The sequence below is a fragment of the Phycodurus eques genome, chromosome 7, assembly GCF_024500275.1.
Source record: "Phycodurus eques isolate BA_2022a chromosome 7, UOR_Pequ_1.1, whole genome shotgun sequence".
NCBI lineage: Eukaryota > Metazoa > Chordata > Actinopteri > Syngnathiformes > Syngnathidae > Phycodurus > Phycodurus eques.
The window spans coordinates 26,952,050-26,974,831 of NC_084531.1; the positions used below are offsets into that span (position 1 = coordinate 26,952,050).

Genomic DNA, 22,782 nt, shown 5'->3' on the forward strand with positions numbered 1-22,782 from the left:
GACCCATTCTCCATGAGTCCACATTGTCATTTACTGTTATCACTGGAATTGACAATGAGGACATAGAAACAAAACATCCCATGCGAGTGAAGATCGCACTATGTCGAGGATGAGCAAATCTTTTCCCATTTCCGAAGCAAAAGACCATTGACCATGAAGGGACTCGAACCCTCAATCTTCTGATCCGAAGTCAGACGCCTTATCCATTAGGCCACATGGCCACCTATTAAACCATCATAATCCCCTCAATGACAACGAGTACAGAGAAATAAGCCTGTATAAAACACAATACTATTGCCAGTCTCAATACAGAAACTAAACATGCTTGACCATGAAGAGACTCGAATCCTTAATCTATTGATCCGAAGTCAGCCGCCTTCTCCATTAGGCCACATAGTCATTTGCTAAACCTTAATGGATTGCACATTGTCATTTTTAAAGCTGAAGAGCCTGGGGACTCAAACCCTCAATTTTCATTAGGCCACATGGCCATGTGAATGAATACAATGAATAGTGCCGAAGATACAGCTCAACAACGGTATGAAGATCTTTGTATGTCGAGGATAGCAGGGGTCCACTACAATGAAGTGATGAAACTCAACTGTAAGATCTTTCTCAGTCAAGGTAGAGCATTTGAGTTGCTTTTGGAAACATTGCTCAAAATGGTATAAAACACAATACTATTGCCAGTCTCAATACAGAAACTAAACATGCTCGACCATGAAGGGACTCGAACCCTCAATCTTCTGATCCGAAGTCAGACGCCTTCTCCATTCGGCCACATAGTCATTCACTGTTATCACTGGAATTGACAATGAGGACATAGAAACAAAACATCCCATGTGAGTGAAGACCTCGGTATGTTGAGGAAGAGCACATCATTTCCCATTTCCCATTTCCCATTTCTGAAGCTAACGACCCTTGACCATGAAGGGACTCGAACCCTCAATCTTCTGATCCGAAGTCAGACGCCTAATCCATTCGGCCACATGGCCACTTGTTGCATCGCCTGTTGACAATGAGGAGAGAGAAATATAGCTGAATTTTGTTTTTTTCAACGTTCACTGTTCACGGTCTGGCCCCTGCATGGTGAAGGGATGAAACTCAACTGTAAGATCTTTGTAAATCCGAAGTTTTTGACTATGACTATATATGTCCTCTTCATGATCAAGCTTCTTTGGCTTCGGAAAAGGAAAATGGCAATGTATTCAAGTATCCATCACTCTTCCACCCAGGTTGAATGCTATTTCCACAAGTATTTAATGCAGGCTCTTGTTAAAGATACGTTGTCATTCTATTGCTTGTATTCAAAGTTAAAACTGAAAATATGCCAAAAACTTTGACCTCCAAGACACTTCAATGAAACAATATTTAAGCGTAAAAATAAATGGCTTACAGCTGATTTGATTTCAACACCGCATAAACACCGCTTCCTCGACATCCTCGTTGTTGAGATGTATCACTTCAACATTCGTACTTCCTTGACAATTACTACTTTTCCTATCAGCTGAGGTCGCCATTTTGTGACATATTAGCATGTTACAGAAAAGACCATAAAAAAAAAATAAACAACCTTGTTGAGTTTCTCAGGAAATAGCTGAGGATAGCTTTGGATCAGAAGATTGAGGTTTTCGAGTCCCTTCATGGTCCAACATAAATTTAAGGAACCACATTTAACCAATTTAACTCAGTCAACAAAACACAAACCGCTAACTACACTAGCTAGCCGCAATAGATTAAAACTGTGCGTTATGTGTGTGCACGCGGAAAGAATTTAGATTTTTATAGCTTGCTATATTTCTCTTGTAGCCAGCGTCAGTGTTGTGAAGCTTCATTTAACGTAGAATCATGTGCTTGCCCGACCCTGCTTCTATCACACATTTTCCATTAGCATGCGCGACAGCCACCGCCGACTCGCGCAATGGTGACATTTTAAAAACGAGCGCTCGGGTTTCGTTTGCGTCGACTGTTTCAACGGCACGTCACGGCGGCGGGCTTCCGAACGAGACAGAGAACCTTCTGGGATGTTCGTCGCGCTCCCTCAATAGCCGCTCGGTTTAGCGTCCCCCTGCACCATTAAGCTTTTATAATGGCGCCATCATTTGCACGGCGGCGGGAACGCGAGACCCGGATGATTAAAAGATGAGCTCGTCCCGCTGTCCGCTCAGACGCACAACAGATTGCGGACCGCTCGCCGTTGTGGAGACACTTGAAGTGCAGCCAATGTGCACGTGCTCTTTTCCCATTTCTATATATTTTTTTTGTGCGGTGGCTTTATAGTTGCTGCAAAGAACACAACAGGCGGCCCTCTTTTTTTGTGCAAAACATCGCCTGGACAATAAACACCGGAGCCATGTGAAAGACGGCAGGTGTTACACTTTTGTTTGCAGTTTATTTATTTACTTTTAAAACTATGCATCCGGGACAAAAAGCCAGGTCTTTGAGGGCCGGGCCGCAGTCAGAGGAGACCTTTCACTTATTATTTTTCCCCCCAACAAATAACTGCCACTTGCTGTTTATCCAATTTTACACACACACAAAAAACCCGCACTGTTGCTTGTCCAACAAGTGCCATTATCAGTGACAAGAAAATGAGAAAGTGAAAGCAGCACAAGCTTTGCGCCAAGATAAAGCTTTGTGAAATCAGACATCATAAGGTTGTCTCCTTTCAGTATTTATCTATGGAGGGAGCGTGTTTAATATTTAATATCTGTGTACAAATAGTCAATTTAAAAAAAAAAAAAAAAAAAAAAAAAAACATAATTTCCCTAGTTTTTGTAGACTTTAAAGCACGGGTGTCGAACTGAAGGCCCGGGGGCCAGTTGTGGCCCACCATGTCATTTGATGTGGCCGACGAAAGCAAATCATGTGCATCTACTTCATGTTTCTTGCTAAAAATCTGTTCCAAAATTTCAAATCGTCTTCACTTTTTAATAATGTTGAAAGATTACAAGTGCTTTTTGGGGTTTTTTTTTTGTTACCAAACCACTGTTGGAAATAAATTGAACAGTAGTTGAACAAATTGTTTTCCTTGACTTTGTATTTCATAACTAGTTGTCCATCAGTTTTTTTGCTGTATACTATTTGTAATAATATGATGAGGAAATTATAAATTTCTACAATTTTAAAGTCACAACAGGAAAAAATAACAATTGTGGAAAAAAATAAGCATAAATATCAACAAAAATAGTACATTTAAAAAGTTAGTGGGGGGGGAAAACAATGTAAATGTATGCAGCTTCAGACTTAAATATCTTAAATATCACTTTGAATCCCAGTCAGTTATTAAAATCTCCCAAATGCAAACCGCTCGGGGTGCATGGGCCAATTATTCTGCTCCACAAATTCTACCTAGCAACATGTGATGCGTGTGATCACCCTCCCCCGGAGGTGTGTGCGCTTCAATTTGGGAAGCCCCCCGGCCAACACCAATGGTTGTGCTCCACACATTCTGCCTAGCAACAAGGGCACTTCTGGGAAAAAAAGAAAAAAAAAATCATTTGCTTGAGTGCCATCGGAGAAAATTTCATTTTCATTGATTTCAGAGTCTGTATATTATTTTATTTTTACTTAGGTACAAGAATTATACATACATTTACCAGAGGGTTTTTCTTTTGACACAAATATCTGTACTTGTGCTTAATTACATCCTAATGTGATTACTTTTGGCACTTCTCCTTGTAACCAAATACAACGTACATAATAAAATGCCTTCCCTCAGTGGTCCAAAATGAGAAATAAAAAAAGGCACAAGTTGGGCATTTCTTTTTTTTTTTTTGATTGATTTGACCTAAATACATATTACATCTATTTTAAAACCAGACACCAACCTGTTTTTTTCCCCTTGTGCTATATAAATTGCATTAGGATAAAGGGAGTTTATTTATAGCCAAGCGTGATTTACATGATGCTTTAATCAATATAAAGAGCAATTAGACCGCTTTTCTTCCCTTTACAAGGCCCCACATTACAGTGGTGACAGCAAATATCGGGCTATTAAAAAAGGTTGTTCATCATCTTTCTTTTCATCAAAACACACTTTGTTGTCCTTCAAAATGCCATTTAAGATAACATCATAGAATTATTCATATGGGAAACTTAACATTTTTGTTCTTCTTGTCATGCAAATTGCTGGAAGCCCAAAATACAATCCTCACAACATGGACGATCTGATCTTAAAAATATGTTTATTAAATTAGTTTGCAATTCATTGACACACAGATCCCGTAGCCCATTTGAACTTTCTTGCTAACCAAAACAGCAGCACTCAGCAAGTCTCTCCATTTATCTTCTTGATTATCAAGCCATCCACTCATCGAAGGGCGACCACGAACTATTGCGGCGGAAGTCGACCGTTTTGCTTTGACGTCGCCATTTTGGCCGGTTTGCTAGCGGCCGCTCGTCGGTTTTGTGAGGCCAGCAGACCTGAGGTGAATAAATCGTTGTCATTAGGATTCCAGCCCGAGTGCGCACGCCTGCAGGCGTCAACAAAAATATTGGCTCGCTGCGGCAAAATGCGTGTCCCCGGCAAGAAGAACTTTTCACCGTGAGGCACACGTACTTTGGGGTGGCGGTAGCGCCGATGGCATCACTAGTAAACAAAACTTTTAGGCACTTGACCAAGGAAGAAGGATTATAAAACAAGGGAACGAGCTTGAACGACGAGGTTCAGGGTTCCTAAACATTTGAGGCGTGAACATTCACGTTCCAGATTTATCGGTAAATAATTACAATTTGAGAAACCCTACTTTGAACCCATTTCGAAACTTTGAAACACTAACCCTGTTTTGAGACCCTATTTTGAAATCCTAACCCTGTTTTGAAACCGTACTTTGAAACCCTAACCCCCTTTCGAAACCCTACTTTGAAAAACCCTAACCCTGTTTTGAAACCCTATTTTGAAATACCTAGCCCTGTTTTGAAACACAACTTTGAAACCCTCATCCCATTTTGAAACCCCCACCGCATTTTGAAACCATAATTTGAAACTCTAACCCCGTTTAGGGACCCTACTTTGAATCCCTTACTTTGTTTAGAAACCTTACTTTGAAACCCTAACACTGTTTCGAAACCCTTCTTCGAAACCCTAAACCTGTTTTGAAACCCTACTTTCAAAGCCCTAACCCATTTTGAAACCCTAACCTTGTTTCGAAACCCTACTTTAAAAACCCTAACCCTGTTTTGAAACCCTACCCCATTTCAAAACCCCACTTTGAAACCCTAACTCTGTTTTGAAACCCTACTTTGAAACCCTAACCCTGTTTTGAAACCCTATTTTGAAATGCTAGCCCTCTTTTGAAACACAACTTTGAAAACCCCACCCCATTTTGCAACCTTAATTTGAAACTCTAACCCCGTTTAGGGACCCTACTTTGAAACCCTTACCTTGTTTAGAAACCTTACTTTGAAACACTAACACTGTTTCGAAACCCTACTTTGAAACCCTGAATCCGTTTTGAAACCCTAACCCTGTTTTGAAAGCCTATTTTGAAATCCTAGCCCTGTTTTGAAAACCTACTTTGAAACACAACCTTGTTTTGAAACCCTACTTTGAAATTCTAACCTCGTTTTGAAACCCTACCTTGAAACCCTTACCCCGTTTGGAAACCCTATGTTGAAACCCTAACCCTGTTTTGAAACCCTTTTTTGAAATCCTTCTTTAAAACCCTAACCCTGTTTTAAAACCCTAACCCTGTTTTAAAACCCGACTTTGAAACCCTAACCCCATTTTGAAACCCTAATTTGAAACTTTAACCCCGTTTTGAAACTCTACTTTGAAATCGTAACCCTGTTTTGAAACCCTAACCTTGTTTCAAAACCCTAATTTGAAACCCTAATCCTGTTTTGAAACCCTACTTTGAAACCATAAGCCTATGTTGAAACCCTAGTTTGAAACACCGTCCCCGTTTTGAAACCCTACGTTGAAACCCTAACCCTCTTTTGAAACCCTACTTTGAAACACTAACCCTGTTTTGAAACCCTGCGCTGAAACCTTAGCCCTGTTTTGAAACCCTAATTTGAAACCCTAACCCTGTTTTGAAAGCCCAATCCCGTTTTCCAACCTAATTTGAAACGCTAACAGTTTTCAAACCGTGCTTTGAAACCATAACCCTGTTTTGAAAGCCTAACTCTAGGAAATATGACAAACTTTTTTGGCTCAGCTATTTTTTTTTAGACACAATTTAAAAAATATTCACTTAAAGAACATTCATTTCAAGTACTTGTGTGCTTCCTTCTGTTAACTTTGTCATTTTTAAGATGCAGATGTGGACAATTTTCAATGACACAAAACACAACACACAAAAATATAAACACAAAATATTCCCTTTATTTTTTTCCCCTCGTTCTACCTTCATAAGACTACACAGGATGTAGCTCTAAGCGGTATCTACAGTTTGCATGTTCTTCATTTACAGCTCGCTGCTTGAGTCGTCATCATATTTACACGGTCTGAGAAGAAGAAAAAAGGAAGAAAAACACAGTGTTGGAAACTCAAACAAAATGAGTCTGGAACTTTAGCGGACGGGGGAACAAAATGGGAGAGAAAAAAAAAAAGTTGTCAGTGCAGCCGTCATTGAACATCAAAATGACACAACAAAATAACTCAAGACACAAAAAAGACTCGCACGACTGTTTTGATGGGCGGACAGAGAGGCAGGCGTGCAGTCGAGTACCGAATCACATCGTGACACGTTCAATTGTCCTTGACGCCCAACTGAGTGTAAACAGAACCAGGAACACCTGCTGGTCCCGTGCATTGCGTTCCGTTAAGGCAAAGCGCGCCGCATGGGCAAACGTGGACGCCTTAACTTGAGGTCGAAACGTTCTGCCTAATCAAATTCATCCAAGCGGGCCTTGATGGACTTTGCTCTCAATTCTCCCGATGAATTAAGTGACGGCGTCTCATTACTTTTGTCCACGTAGCATCTCTTTCATCCTGCCCGCAATGCAAAAGCAGCACACGTCGGAATACTGTCGCCGTTACTGGTGAACTACAACAACGGACGGTAAAAGGGACACGGGTTCACATTGGTTTGTAACGTTCACATCTGTTGTTGGTTTGTTTATTATCACTATTGATGAACTGAAAAACCAGGAAGTGGTCTTGTGTGTTTGTTTGTAACAAGTGAAAATGAAAGAGGAGCACTTTTTCTTTGCTTTTTTAAAAAAAATAAAAAAGTAAAACAATTAAAAAAGTGCCATCAAATCCCTTAAATTAACTTTTTTTTTTTATTTTTATTGAATTTTTTTTAGCACTTTTGATCATTCAGCAGTCCACACGGAAAACACTGACGAGCCTCCTCGCCCGCAAACACAACAGCTCGTTATCAATGCGCGACAAGTTTCAAGTAGTTTAAAAAAAAAAAAAAAAAAAAAAAAAAAAAAGAAAGAAAGAAAAACGTGATTAAAAGAGAAGGAATCTCCTTGGCTGAGGAAAAGGCAGAATGGAGCAAGTTGGGGCATAACAATCTGAGCCGAAGAACAGCTCCCAGTGGCCCTCGGCTACGATGGGGCAAAGTCCGAAAAATGTCGTTTTGCTCCTCGATCAGCCGCACTTGGAGGGCGAAGACTGTTCGCGAATCTCGGAAAAAGGAGAAGGGCACTCTTCTAACTGTGCAATGCAATTCATGTATCATTCTTTCTTTCCATCTTCAGTTAGCAAACAAGAAAGTGAGAAATTAAAAAGTGACTTATTTTGTTGTTTGTCAACTTAGCACAAAAAACAACAACAACAAAAAGCCTTTTTTCAATATATTTGAATTTCAGGCTGAGATCAAAACTACAACATGGAAAAATGGGCCAAAGGACTGAATTTGATTTTATTATTAAAATGGTCGGTCGGGTTTACGTGACTCGAATGTTTGGCAAGTAAAGCTACATTACCTTGTTAACCACGACACATCAGATGATCCTTCAGAATCATTAGTGCTGGTCGTTGTAAATTAAACTATATTAGCAACGGCACCGTTTTTTTCACCAGATTTAAAATTTAAAAAAAAATTTTTTCACGTCAGCATTTTGCCGTCCTCTGATTGGTTGGTCAGAGCATGCCGAGTTTGACAAGCAAAACACGTCTTTAGCTAGCCGCATGCATGAATGCATCCATCCATCCAACTAAAAAAAATACTTAACTCTCCAAGTACCAACTTAACTCATTTACTGTCAGCCTTCCCAGTTAACATGGATATTTGACTTCTAAAACCGTCAATGGCAGTGAATGTGATAATGTCCAACATTAAAGTACAGTAAAGTAGTAGGCCTAAGTGTTCATCAAATAACAAGAAAAGGGGTTTATTCCTAAAAACTATATTTATTATTGTTGTGAACATTAAATATAGACAAATTAAATAAAAAAAAAAAATTGATTCAATTGCAAATGTATTGCACATAAGTTAAGTAAAAATTGTACTTCAAAAAAATGTGGCAAAAAACAGTTGAAGATGAAAGGCAAATTCAATATTCTACTTAAATGTTAAATACAACTGAACTGTACTTCTAAAAATGTACTGTACAGTGGACCCCCGCATACTCGCCGTACAGCACCCATGGATTCACCTATTCGCAGATTTTGAATTTTTTTCCATTCTTTTTTTCTTCTTTTTTTCATGGGGGCGGGGGGTGATTCTCGCTCCAGCCCACGCGATTAGCGTCAGTCCACTGTGTATGAAAAGTAAAAACTCTAATGTACTGGATTAAAAATTAAAGGTTAAACAGGCTATATGCGGAGCTACAAGCGTCATTTTTTAAATTGAAATTCATTTTCAATGTTCTAAATTTTATTTGTATTATCTTCAATCATTCTTTCACATACCACAAGAGGGAGCACGGGTACCACTATTGGAACTCGTACCACACTGCATTAATACATTTACTGAAGAACATTTTGTGTGAGTGTGTTGTATTTAATATTTTTGTCACGTTATTAGATAAATATTGATTGTGAACTATTTAAGATGATGTGCACAGCTGTGTGCTGTTATGTTGCCATTTTGTATCGTATTTGGTATTAGGAGATGGATTAAGTTGATTAAGTCTCCACAGACGGCCCGCCACTGCAGAAACACGACAAATTAAATCTTAAAATCAAACTGAGTCCTCTGGCTCGTTTTTTCAACTTTTCAATTTTTCTTAGTTTTTTGTGTTGAAAATAGAAAGAAGGAATGACAACACAGATTCAGTGCAACCCATCGTTTTTGTATTTTGTTGGTGATATTTTCTATTCAAAACCAAGCTGCAAACACAGACTACCAAAATGGCGGCGTACCGAAGTGTCTTTGGCAAGAGGTCCACAGTCGTCCACGTGAGTCTGTCACGCCACGCGGCGCGTTCATGTCACCTGCGGCCCATTTCGCTCTGTCTCATGAAGTGGACGTTGTTGACGCTGTCGGCCAGCTCGGGGTACTGCTCGGCCGACACCACGTAGAAGCCGTCATATCCCTGCACCTTCCCCGAGCCCAGCAGCTGCTGCTTCTCGCCCTCGGTCCAGGTGCGCGAACCCTCCTCGCCGTCGCGGAGTCTTTGGCGCTCACGGGCCCACGCCTGCGCCACCGCGCGCTGGCGCGCCGCCTCCAGCACGCGCGCCTTCTCCTCGTCCAAGCTGCTACCGTAGCGCGTGTTGAGGCTCAGCGCGCCGTACTGCAGTCGGATGTCGGTGATGCGGCGGGTCCGGCCGTTGAGCACGGCGTTGACCTGGGACACGGTCACGTTGACGCCGTTCTCCAGCGTGCGCCGGCCCACCGCCATGCCGATGAGGCCCAGGTCGCCCTCCGCCGAGCCCAGCTTGACGAAGTGGTGAGTGTCCACGCCGGCCACGGTGTAGCGCAGCGCTTCCAGGTAGAAGGCGTCGTTCAGCACGGCCGCCGTGCGACGCCCGTCCTCGTTGGCCAGGCTGACGATGTCCGTGCTGATGCGACCGTCCCGGATGGCGAACTTGACGCCCTTCCCAAAGATAGACCCCACTGACGCGAACACCGTCTTGTCCTCGGTCTGGGCGCAACCGGCGCTCTTGGCGTGGTAGATCTGGCCGAAGCGCTCCAGCTTCACGAAGGCCTTGAGCTGCCTCTGAACTTCACACTGAACACCCAGCAGCGACTGCGGAGCAAACACGCACATGTTTGTGTCACGTGACTCACAAAACAAAAGCGTACGCAACTTCTACTAGCAACCCAAACTAAACTTAGTTCCTCTCCTCAAAAATCTCTCAGTCGAGATGTATCACCCCAATATACTTTCTTGACACCAATGACAACTTTCCCATTAGCCTGGGAATTGGCGCCATCTTGTGGCATCTTAGGGCGTTATTGAAAGAGCACCAACATAAGCAAATACAGTAGAACCAGGGGTTTCGTGTGCCCTCGTTTTTGTACGATTCGTTGATTGACGCTTTTTATCACCAAACATTTGTCCCAGTAGGTGAAGAGGAGAAAAAAAACAGAAATAATAACTAGAAATAATGAAAAACAAACGACGTGTGGCCGAACCCGTGAGTCTGAACATAGGCCATAGTCTTCTATAAAGCAAAAAGTGATGTTTAATGCTCATTTATCGATTTCATTTGCCATTTGTATTTATTTCACAGTTTTCTGTATGTTAAACGGGAGTTATTTTCTATAAATTGTATTTTTATGAATATTTCTAGGGGTCTGAAATTGGATTTACATTATTCCTGAATGAGAACTATTACTTTGGTTTTTGTACAATTTGGTTCTAGTCAAACGTTTGTAACTGATTAATCATGAAAAACTGGGGTTCACTATTGGTGACTTTTTCAGCAAATAGCTGAAGATAGGTTCCGCATAAAAAAAAAACGTGCATGGGTGAATTTGTTAACAAAGAAGCGCAATTAAGCACAGGATTATGCCATAAAGACACCTTGCCAAATTTCTGTTTTTGTCATCTACTGCAGTCAGTCCCAATGGCAACTTGGGGGTTGCGGTTGGTCTCGGCAGCGGTCTGATGAGAGGACGAGTAGGCGAGCAGCGGTAACATGCCTGATCTACTCCGTCACTCCATATTTGTTAACTGCAATATCAATGAGTCCGGGTCATCGGTCCCGCGAGCAGACGGGCACAGAAGGGGGACGTGCCCCCTTCCTCGTCCGCCCCACGGCGTACCCCCAGAGCGTACAGTCATCCGCACAGCATGGGGGTGCAAAGCGAGCCGCAGGCCTGACCCAAAAATGTGAGCCTCGGACGGCACAGGATCTCATTTGTCCGGACACTCAGCAGCCATTTTTCACGCTTGGCCGGCGAAGTAAAAGTAAACGAAACCAGAACCTATTTTTCTCATAGAATAAAATATACGGAATTATAGTCACATTGCTGGGCAAAATGTGACCACAAGATGAGAGCAGTTTTCACTGAAATAATCATTACAGAGACTTATTTGTTTGTTTTTCCTTCTGTAATTGGCGCACGGCTATAATGTGTACAACGATCCCTAAATGAGACTTTTCACTGATGAAATACAGTAAGATGCCTATTAAGTGTCTCATGACTAGAAGCTCGGCAAAAATAACCATTAATATATATATATATATATATATATATATATATATATATATATATATATATATATACTGTAAGAGACCCCCACAAAAATCGAGTTATAACTGGAAATCTATTAAATTGGACTTTTAGGCATACAAAATATTATTTCGCCGCCCCCATCTTGACAATCAATTGTGTTGAACGAGTTATTGCGGAGGAAACAAAAAGCCACGTTGTTCCTCTTTCCTGGCTTGATTAAAAAAAAAAAAAAAAAAAGTGTTGATTAAAAGATGACTTCTGAGGTGGTGAGAACAGACTCTCAATGCCCTTCAATTGGGGGAGCTAAGGGGGGAACTTTTTTATTTATTCTGTCTAATCTACACAGACGACTTTTCCCGACATATCTCCCCTGGAAATATTTGAAATGCAAATGTCTCTGGATTCAATAAGCCATTTCCTCTGTTGCCTTTGCCGCTTTGTAGATTGGCACCTTGGGTGAGGTTCACAGAACGAGCACGAGGAGAGAAACGGTGTCTGCAATCTTTGCTGGATGTGCACTAAAGTGGGATTCCCTACGTGGGAAATATGCACTTGAACTGCTCTATATGAACTGTATTTCCTAGTATATATACATTGAACTATTTGTACATCCTACTGTATATGTACTGTCCGCCACAATCTCCACTTTGCTGCAGCGCGACACCCAGTCTCTGTGTGAATATCTTTTCATTTAACTAATCGTGTCGAAATACTTTGGTCAATCAAGCTAGTGCACATCAGCTATACTACAGCTTTCGTTTCCAGCCCTTCTTAACTCTGACTTTTCAAAGGCCTCTGCGGACTGCGACTGGGCCGTCAGATCACTGTTCACTAATGGATGACAGCGAGTTTAGATGGCAGCCAGAGTGTCTGCCGACACCAATCTGACGGGCGGCGTTCGCTGGTCTCGCTGTAACTGAAGCCCGCGCGACAACAGTGGCCTCCTCAATAATTCAGGCGATTGAGGGAGGGGGCGGGGGAAGCAACTTGAAAGGCCTGGCTAAAGCGCAGGAATCGGAGCATGTCTGCTAATTCGCAGACCTTGGCTGAGGGTGTAAGACTTGAGATGAAATCAATGGCCGGTGGTGGAGGGAATGGAGAGTGAATTTCCCTAATGGCAGGACAATTACAAGGGCTGTTTAGCCTTACCCCCGTTTCCCGAGATGAGGACAAGAGGCCAGGGCCTGGCTCACTGGGCTGTGTCTGTGGGGCCCGATAGCTGGCACTTCCTCTGGGATTGTGGCTACAGAGCATGTCTTCCTCGCTAACGATGTCAAGACGGGAGGTGGGGAAAGGTCTCACCTTGGTGCTGTCCCACTCCTGCGTCTTGATCTGCGTGCGGACCAGTTCGTAGGACGGCTCCACGGTGTCCGTGTTTGGCTTGCGATAGCCGGGGATCACGTTGTAGAGCTGGAAGCCGAATGTCACCAGCCAGCTGTTCACATCTGCAGAGAGGATACAAAGAATCGAATAAGACTTGAAACCAGACCCCCTGTGAAGAGTTTGTGTGTTCTCCCTGTACTTGCGTGGATTTTCTACACTCTACTCTAAATTGTTCATTGGTGTGAATGCTTATTTGTCTGTATGTGCCCTGCGCAGGGATTGGCTGCTGATTGGCCCAGTTCAAAGCCGTTTATAGGAATGTCTGGACGTTGAGAAACAGTCACCATGAAACGCAATTGACGGTTTTTTAAATTTACCATCTGTAAGTGATATTTTTTAGGGATGCTTGAGACCAGTGTTTTTCAGACTGATACCAGTACGAGTATTTACTCTCGAGTACTAAGCCGATCCTGAGTACCGATACCACTAGTACTTTTAATGCATCATTTACTTGATAAAGTAAATTAAAGCAATTCAAGTAAAGGTAAAGCAGTGTTTCACAATATTTATTGAGCAAAGGCATGTTTTACATTAGAAAAATGTCACGGCACCACCAAACAGAAATACTGGAAAAAATTATGATCTTGTCGCAATTTACTTAAAACTGAAATCTGGGCCTGTTTAGTTAACTGGTGGATACACAGGAGAATTGTACCTTCTGACATTTAGTGGAAGAGCATTTCATTGATCTGTCTGTCACTACACATCGCTGGCATAGATAGTCTGAACAAAGATACAATATTTGTAGCCAATGAATAATTATTTTCAGACCATTTAAGTTCACTATGGTCATTTCCTGCTGCACACCTGATGATCACTCACAGCACAGTGGTTGGGAATCACTGATCTGAAAGTAAGTATTCTTTCATTCTTAATCCTTGGGGTATTTTCATAAAAGCATGTCGTACAAACCTCGGAACCATTTTGAATTGTGAATAAAATGTATTACACGTCTCCTTTAAAATATGTCTTGCTCGTGGTCTTGATCTGGCAGTGCATTTGTTTGTGAAAGCGGATAAGCTGCAATAACTCCACCAGACATCTGCACTGACTCACTCCCGCAGGTGGCACTCGGTAGGGGGGGCCTTCGCCGACGGCAAACGGCGCCCCGCCTACTTTGTTGCGTCGATAATTATATACCGTAATATGGTGTCATTTGGGAGCAGCTGAGACTTGGGGAATATTCTGTATTCTAATGAGATGCAGGAATCATTTGGGACTGGCATGATAATGCGACTCCTCAAATAGCAGCCGAGCCAACAACCGCCTGGTTCGACGTGCGACTACCATCTCCCCATAGTACAGTACAAAATTATTGTTTTGTACTTATTTTTGTGGCCTTAAAACACCCAGACCGGTACACAATTATTTTAAATAAATATATATATATATAAATAAATAAATAAATATATATATCAAAAATATATATTTTTAAAGCGCTCCTACGCATTGAGAGGAGCCAGATGAGGTGGCTGGGGCATCTGATTCGGATGCCTCCCGGACGCCTCCCTGGTGAAGTGTTCCGGGCACGTCCCACCGGGAGGAGACCCAGGACACGACCCAGGACACGCTGGAGGGACTACGTCCTTCGGCTGGCCTGGGAACGCCTCGGGATCCCTCCGGAAGAGCTGGATGAAGTGGCTGGGGAGAGGGAAGTCTGGGCGTCCCTGCTAAAGCTACTGCCCCCGCGACCCGACCCGGATAAGCGGTAGAAAATGGATGGATGGATGGATGGTTTTAAAGTTTGTCCAAACTTACCTCACTGGTGGTCAGGATTTTGTCCCTTAAATCCAACATCTGTTAAATCGAAGTTCCACTCTACTTTCTTACTGTACTAAAGTAGATTTACCAGTTATCTGTACTTGAATATTTATTTGCCTGACCACATTCTATTCTTACTCCATGCATTTGAAAAGTGTACTGTCGACTCTAGTTACTATTTACTACAGAACTTTTTTACTCCAACTTTTTACTTTTTTCAACTTCCACCAATGACGACATTGATGTAAAAAAGACATAAATAGAGAGCGGTAAAGTCAACTGCGGTTGAGACCTTGATTGACTGATTGTGATCTTTGAGACTTATAAGGCAGAAAAAACAGGGACAGCTAACCGAACCTAACCTTTAACCCTTGAAGCAACAGATGTTTGAACGCAAACAACGAGCAACACACGTGGACAGACAATATAACAAAATACTCACAGGCATATATTCTTTATCCTCTACAAGGATCGACTAATATTGCTGCAGCTTTCTGAGTCCGTTTTGAAACTCTTCTTCATGGATCTTTAGTGTTGTATCATACTGCTCCCATGTGGCCAAGGCGCATACACCAGACGGAGCAGCACAATGTCCATTGAATTGAAGCAAAAAATGTGGCAAAAATCATTAAATTCTTTACATTCTATTGAGGTATGCTGTTACTGTATGTTTTTATAAAGTACAATACTATAAAGTGCCATTTTCTTATTAAAGGACACATTACAAAATCATTTTTGTGGGGGAGGCTGGAACGGATTAATGGCTTTTCCATTCATTGCAATGGGGAAATATGATTTGCGATATGAGCGTTTTGCGTTACGAGCGTGGTCACGGAACGAATTAAACTCGTATCTCAAAGCAGCACTGTATTGCTCATCCATGGTCTTATTTAAGAGAATTGTTTGATGCACAAATGATTCATGGTGAATGAGTTGTCTTGTGCTAGCCTTTCTTTTGCTCTTGCAGGACCTGTTGGCAGTTCAGTCCAGATTATCCTGTCAGTTTTTTTTTCTTTGTGCCAAGTTGTCAAAATGGATAGTCTGTGTTATTGAGAGTAAAAACAGTTTGCTCTACTTTTTTACTTAATTACATTTCAGTCTCTACTTTTTTTTTTTTTTTTTTTTTTACTTCAAATACAGAAGTTGAATCAGTAATGCTCCTCTTAGCATACTATATATCAATTTTTTTGCACAAGTATCTCTACCTCTACTTAAATACAAGGTGTGAGTACTTTTGCCACCTAGTTTTGACAGCACCTGACAAATGCTTTATTTTATTGATTATTATTATTATTATTATTTTTAACTTAAATAAGATTTCATTTGAACGGACCTTGGTAATTTAATGAAACGGATGGAAATGCCAGTACCATCTATCACAGCTGAGGCGATCCCTCCGCAGCTGCGTAGCAACAAGTCTGCTTAGCATTCAAATGCCATTCAGTCCTAAATGCCGGAGAAGCAAACCTGAAAAAAAGGATGTTTACTTCACTCGGTATTTACTAGAGGGGAACACAGATTCTTTCTTATTGACGATCAGCAACGGAGACATTCCTGAATAAACACAATGCACACGGAAATGATTTGTGAGTAAGATGCGGCTGAGGCAATTCCGTGTATTCGACTCGAGCGTCGTGTTGTTTTGCTTCAAGCAAGTAAACGCCGTGACGTGAACTTGGCGACTGTTTCAATAAATCCATTGTGCTGCCACTTCTCCTCTGTGTTGCTTTTCAGAGCGTTTGTCTTCTCCTTGGCACAAAGAAAAAAGCAATGGGGCGAGCTCAGCATTGTTCCCTTTGAGTACCCAAAAGGCAGGTCTGTATAAAACAATCCCCTCTGAAAGCCATTTTTTTAAGAGTAATGTTGTAAAATGAGTTTCAAATGATTAAACTGTTACAGGCTCATATCCTGAACAAAAATATAAACGCAACACTTGTTTTTGCTCCCATTTGTCACGAGGCGAAATCAAAGATCTAAGACGAAGTACACAAAAGGCTTATTTCTCTCAAATATTGAGAGATGGGTTTAAATGCGCGTTAGTGAGCGCTTCTCCTCTGCCGAGGTAATCCATCATCCCCAATACAGTAAAACTGCGCATTTTAGAACGAGCTTTTATTGTGGCCAGCCAAAGGCACACCTGTGCAATTAAATGTTTTTCACTGCGTGTGTCAAATGGTGGTCACACAAGATACTGACTGGTTTTCTACCTCCCCAGGCGCCGCCAATTACAATAAAACGGCACATTTTAGAGCGGCCTCTAATTGCGGCCAGCCGGTGGCACACGTGAGGTGGATGGATTATCTAGGCAAAGGAGAAGATCTTTGAGTTCAGCTCATGATAAATGGGAGCATAAACAAGTGTTACTGTTTCATTTATATTTTTGTTCAATGTAGATTGCGGTATAGTTCTGGTTTAAACTATTACAATAGGCAATTATGACATTTATTTTATGGGGGGCATCAATTACTCTGTTTTTTGCTACTGGTGACAGGGCTAACAAAGGACTGCTGCATTTGTATGCAAGCCACTAAAAAGTCAATTTGAGTGTCCCCTTTAAAAGAACAACACACACAGGAAGTTATGAACACTCCAATGTCAAAATATGCGTATTCTCTTGTTAAAATTAGGTTGTTTCATTGTTTTTACATTTTTGCGCTAACGGTGGTTAACTTTGTTTTCCACTTGACAAAGAACATTAAACAATTAGATCTGTTAGTTTTGTACATTCGACTATTAACAGTGGTTATATTTTTCACTCATTTATGACCAATACGAATCCTGTACAGTTAATAAAGGCTTGGGCAATCTGAACGTGGGATGGATTATTTCTAGCTTCATTATTTCCTACAAAAGTGGCGCCCCGAAGAAACAACCAGACCACACGTTTGGCGTGCACCAGTTTGTCACAGCGACACAACAAAATTGAAACAAAGATGGCGCGTCATGCAGGCACACGTCTTGCTAGCGGGAAGCTGTAAAAGCCCAGAGCAGGATCTAACAGCTCCAAAGTGACATTTGCAGGTTCACATTCGTGCTGTTTAATGCGCTAATTAGCATCCTAGCCCGCCAATTGTCATCAGCACGGAACATTTCCTCGGGCAAACAAGCCGCGACGTGGGGAAAGAAGTGTAAATAATAGATAGCTAAGCAGGAAATATTCTGTGCAGCCTTTTGTTTCTCAGTGACCTCAGTGTTTGATCTATGACTTGTGATTCACTGCGTCCAAAGAAGTCCTCTGGTGACATCAAAACGGCAGCTGATAACAACATTTCACGAGAATACATCAGAAGCCGGGAGTCGGTGTGATCTCCAGAGCAGGTATTTGTATGTTCATGCAAATTGTGTGGTGTTCTGAGGCTCCCCGTCACCCTGAAGTGAGTGTCACTCGGTGCACTGCGAGCAACATCACTCTCACAAAGAGGGGTGAGGCGGGGATATGTGGCTCTTTCTTCCCCCTTGACATGTGTAATTTTAGCCCCATAAAAAAAGTTATATGCATTATTGATCGCTCTGGTGGGACTCACCTAACATCTGCCAGCATTGCTATTCATATTCAGCTACATACACCCACCCCGTGGACACGGGCAGTGACTGTTGGTGGAGGTTGCTCGCTCCTTATATATATATTTATATGATCATATACGCGCCACGGTGGACGACTGGTTAGAGCGTCTGCCTGAGGTCCGGGGTTCAATCCCGGCCCTGCCTGTGCGCCGTTTGCATGTTCTCCCCGTGCCTGCGTGCGTTTTCTCCGGTTTCCCAAAAACATGTGTGTATCTAAATTTCCCGTAGGTGTGAATGTGAGCGCAAATGGTTGTTTGTTTCTATGTGCCCTGCGATTGGCTGGCGGCCGGTTCAGGGTGTAACCCGCCTCCCGCCCGAAGATAGCTGGGATAGGCTCCAGCAGCCCACGACCCTAACGAGGATAAGCGGTACGGAAAATGGATGGATGGATGGATGATCACATAAATGTTTCACATAAAAACATCCTTTTCAGCGTTAGGGGTTTGAAATGTAGCCTTGGCAACTTTGTATATATGGATGATTTACTTTTCTGAAGCATAGTACACAAATAACGACGATTGGGCAAAATTTGAGCACGGCCGAGTTGTGCCGAGCCAGGGATTCCGCGATTGTGATGTGAAAGGGAACAATAGCCAAGCAGAAAGCGACTTGAAGCTGGTGCTGTTGTCGGACACAAATGGAGAAGCAACTGGTTGTGTTGAGTGTTTGTATAAAACACGAATTACAAGTCATTCACCATGATCAAAATGACAAGAAGAAGTCTTCATTGTGTTTATGGCATTCTGGATGCCCCGTGGCACCGTGCGGCCTCTCACAGCTCAGTCTTAGAACTACGTGTACTACAAATAATGTATCTTAGTTCATCTATCTATGTCAGCAATGTATATTGACAGGCAGAACTACGAAATGTTCTTCCACTAGATGGCAGATGGCACAATTAAACTGTGGTATCTACCTGTTGCCATTTATCCAAGAGAATAATATCTTTGTGTCCAACTAAACAGACCCTGATCTCATACTCAAAAAGTAATATTTTGAGTAAATTGACATGAGATCATCATTATTTCAGTATTTGTACAGTGAACCTCCGCATATGCACAGTTCGGCATATAAAAATATTGCTTTAGCCCCATTTTGGTGCTCAGCCACTATGTGGAACGAGGGGGGAGGCACTTTGTTTCGTCGGGCCAAAGATTTGCAGAGGAAAAAAAAGTATTTCGGTGCCGTCTTGTGGCATCTAAGCTATTAAACATTTTTGGTGTTTTGTGACATTTAACACATTTTGTTGGTGATGAGATTTTTACAGAGTAAAATCGATACCTTGGCTGAGTAAAAGTTGTGAAACACTCTTCTGCAACGACGTGACTCACCCGTCATGTAGCACTTGATCTCCTCATTGTTGCTGAGTGGGTTGTTGTTTTTGAACATGTACAAGTTGAAGGGGACAATGTGGCCGCTGTTGAGACGTTTCCAGACGTCGTGGTCGGGCGTGCTCCAGCGCCCGGCGAGGACGTCGTAGTCCCTGCGGCCCATGTGCACCAGCCTGCTGAGGGGCTCGTACAGGCCGCCCTGATAGCCGATGATGACCTGGAAGCCGGGGTTGGTGTCCAGGTAGATCTCGCCGAATGCCGTGTGGAGCACTTGCTTGATCATGTGCCCTGAGCCGCTGAACACGGCCAGAGGCGTGCCGATGTTGTCGCAGGCCACGTAAAACTCGTCGCCGCTGCTCAGTTCCATGGCGAACAGGTGTCCCTGCAGGTCGTAGTACAGCGACGTGATTTCGGAGCTCGTGTGGTTGTACATGTGGGTGACCCGGGTGGGGCTGGATAGATCTGCATAGAAAAACTGCAGGTGGTGGCCCACGCTGCTCCGGCTGGACACCCTCCGGCCCAGGCCGTCATAGCGGTAGCGGATATTCCACCCACTCGCTTTGTTGTACACCTTTACCAAAAGCCCGGCCGAGTTATAGTCGAAGTAGTCGTTGCCTCGCTGCCGGAGGAAGCCGTCCTCGTCCATCCTGTACTGGACATCCCCCAAGCGAGTTATGCGGTCCCGGATATCATAGCGTAATGGCGTTAAGCGAGCACTGTTGCCGGGGCTGAGGAGGTGCAGGTTGCCATTGAGGTCGTAGCTGTAGCGCCACAAGGGCTTGTCGTTGATGGAGACCACCTGGAGCTGGCCGTCTGAGTCGTACTCGTACGTGTAGCGCGTGGTGTTGGCGTAGGGGCCCACTTTCAGCTCCTTGGCAACCACGCGGCCCATGTTGTCGTACTGCACCATCATCCAGTACATAAGGGAGCGGAAGATTTCGTACTGCACCTCTTTCACGCGACCGTACGCGTCAAAGTGTTTGGTGTGCGTCATGACCGCCGTGGTGATGATCTGATTAATGTCATAGTAGATGACGCCAAACTTTCCAAACTGCTCTGCCTTGCCTGACACGTCGTCGTAGCGGTACAGGTCGATGGGCAGCGGCGTCTCGTTGATGACTGCCTGCATGCTAGTGACACGGAAGCTGTTATCGTAGACGTAGTCAAATCTGGCGTTGACCATGCCCTCTTCGCTGAATCGAAAAATCTGCCGGTCAATCAGCGGACCGATCTGGCGGTAGCGGATGGTGCAGGTAAAGCCCTCGCTTTGCAGGTTGACGGTCTTGAGCATGCCGGCCACCTCGTCGTAGGAGAAGCCGATGCGGGTGGTGTCGTACAGAATCTCGAGCAGTTTGGACAGCTTGCCGTACTTGTAGATGATGCGTCGGCCTGTGCCCAGGTAGGTGGTCTGCAATAGCCGGCCCTCCTCGCTGTAATCCTGCAGTACTGAGGCGTTACCCTCGGGAGGCCGGTATGTGTTTCTGTAGTAGCCGACCGAGAGCGCCGTCTCCAGGGTCTGACGCGCCACGTTGGGCATGGTCACTGACGAGAGTCTGTCATTCTTGTCGAATTCAAAGATGTACTGTCTCTGGCTGTAGAGCAGCAACACCATGGACTACAAGACAACAAATTTCAGTTTGGATAAATGATCAGGACATTACGACATACTTTCCAACAAAATACAGTGGAACCTCGGTTCAAGAACTTAATTCATTCGTGAAAGAAAGAAATTTTTTTCCATTAAAATAAACGGTAACAGAATTAATCCGTTCAACCCGCAGAACCAAGTATCTGAGTTTTCGCTACCAAATCACTGTGCAACCTCTCAAACTGCCTTTACTGCCTCTTTGTTCTTAAGAATAGTACAAGATCATAAACACAAATACTATTCTCATATTCAGCTATTATTTCCTTCTATTCAACTGTAATATGATTAGGCTTTCTAATAGCATTATCGCTTAAACTTTTCAGTTTCTTTCAATTTTCAGGAGACAAACTGAGTGCTAATTTACAGCAAAAAAAAACCCAACAACGATACCTAAAATATGTGACCCACTGAACGAACGTCTTTTGCACTGTGATGCTGCGACTGTTGGTGAACTAAAGCAAAATGTGTCTTTGATCTTGTTCGTAAAACAAAATGTTCGTGAACAAGGTGGTTCGAGAACTGAGGTTCCACTGTATAAAGATTGTAAAATGTTTCTTAAGCACCTGGTAATTATCCATGTCAGTCCCATCTTGGCCCTCTATGTGTGATATGCAAATGTGTTCTAAGGTTGTCACAGCAAGATCCTGGCATTTAAATGCTTTCAGCGGAAGCCGGAAAAGTGACTCGTATCAAGGTGACTGGCTCCTATTAACACGCCCCGTGTCTGGGCTGCAAAGAATCGCAGCTTCTCACATTTTCCCCAAACAATCGAAAAATAAAAAGTGACATTACCATTTGCCAGTCCTACGAACTATTCAGAGGTGAACTTGTTGTGTCAGACTCTGGTGTCAAAATAAAAAGAAAAAAAAGCATAACGTCTGCGGTGCACCGACAGGGTTTAATTATAAGATCTGCTGATATTTATGCTGTAGCCTAATAATGCAGTGTATTAACAGCTTGGAATGAATTCAACTTTGAAGCTCTAATATAAAATGACATCTTTATCTATGGCAACACCAATTCTTACCTTCTCCAGGTACGTGTAGCTCCACGATTTACCATCCGCAAATATCTTGGAGGTGATTTTGCCTTTGTGGTCGTACTCCATTCGTACCGACATAGTGCCTCTCTGGATGCCAGCCACGTAACCCCCGGCCGAGTAGGTTACGTTGACCCCATTCAGGCGGCTGCTCGGGGCCCAGAGAGTCGGCCGCCCGGCGTGGTCGTAGTGGATCCGCAGCGTAAATTTTCTGTGGTCGTCGTAGACCTTTTCGGTCCTGGTAATTCGATCAAAGTCCAGGGACAACAAGTTCCTGTTGTGAACCTACGGGGGAAGAAAGGTAGGTGGTCAGATGAGATGGGCTGGGTCCATTTTAAGAAGCATAGACTACTGGTCAAGAGATCTTCTGATGAGCTGCAGGAGCCACGACAGTGATTACATTTTTAAATTACTTCACTTCTTTGTTTGTGTGAGACAAAAACCCTGCAAAATGTGAGTGGGAGCATTCCAAATCATGCAGAGCCCATTAGGGCCGCAATGATCATTAAATCCATTCTGACTGCATGC

The 22,782-nt window shown here is 43.1% G+C and overlaps 1 protein-coding gene and 3 non-coding genes across 4 annotated transcripts in view; all 4 read right to left on the reverse strand.

Annotated features, from left to right (window-relative positions):
* Positions 1-148: 148 nt before the first annotated feature.
* Positions 149-221, reverse strand: trnar-ucg (transfer RNA arginine (anticodon UCG)). The gene has a single exon. It is a non-coding gene; the product is annotated as a tRNA-Arg (tRNA).
* A 494-nt stretch (positions 222-715) lies between these two features.
* Positions 716-788, reverse strand: trnar-ucg (transfer RNA arginine (anticodon UCG)). The gene has a single exon. It is a non-coding gene; the product is annotated as a tRNA-Arg (tRNA).
* Positions 789-922: 134 nt separating this feature from the next.
* trnar-ucg (transfer RNA arginine (anticodon UCG)) lies at positions 923-995 on the reverse strand. The gene has a single exon. It is a non-coding gene; the product is annotated as a tRNA-Arg (tRNA).
* A 6,410-nt stretch (positions 996-7,405) lies between these two features.
* tenm4 (teneurin transmembrane protein 4) overlaps positions 7,406-22,782 on the reverse strand; it is a 193,417-nt gene continuing 178,040 nt past the window's right edge. The window contains 4 exon segments of the mRNA XM_061680943.1: positions 7,406-10,092; positions 12,831-12,973; positions 19,568-21,182; positions 22,243-22,539. Of these exon segments, the coding sequence (XP_061536927.1) occupies positions 9,334-10,092; positions 12,831-12,973; positions 19,568-21,182; positions 22,243-22,539 (2,814 nt within the window). The 3' untranslated portion in view covers positions 7,406-9,333.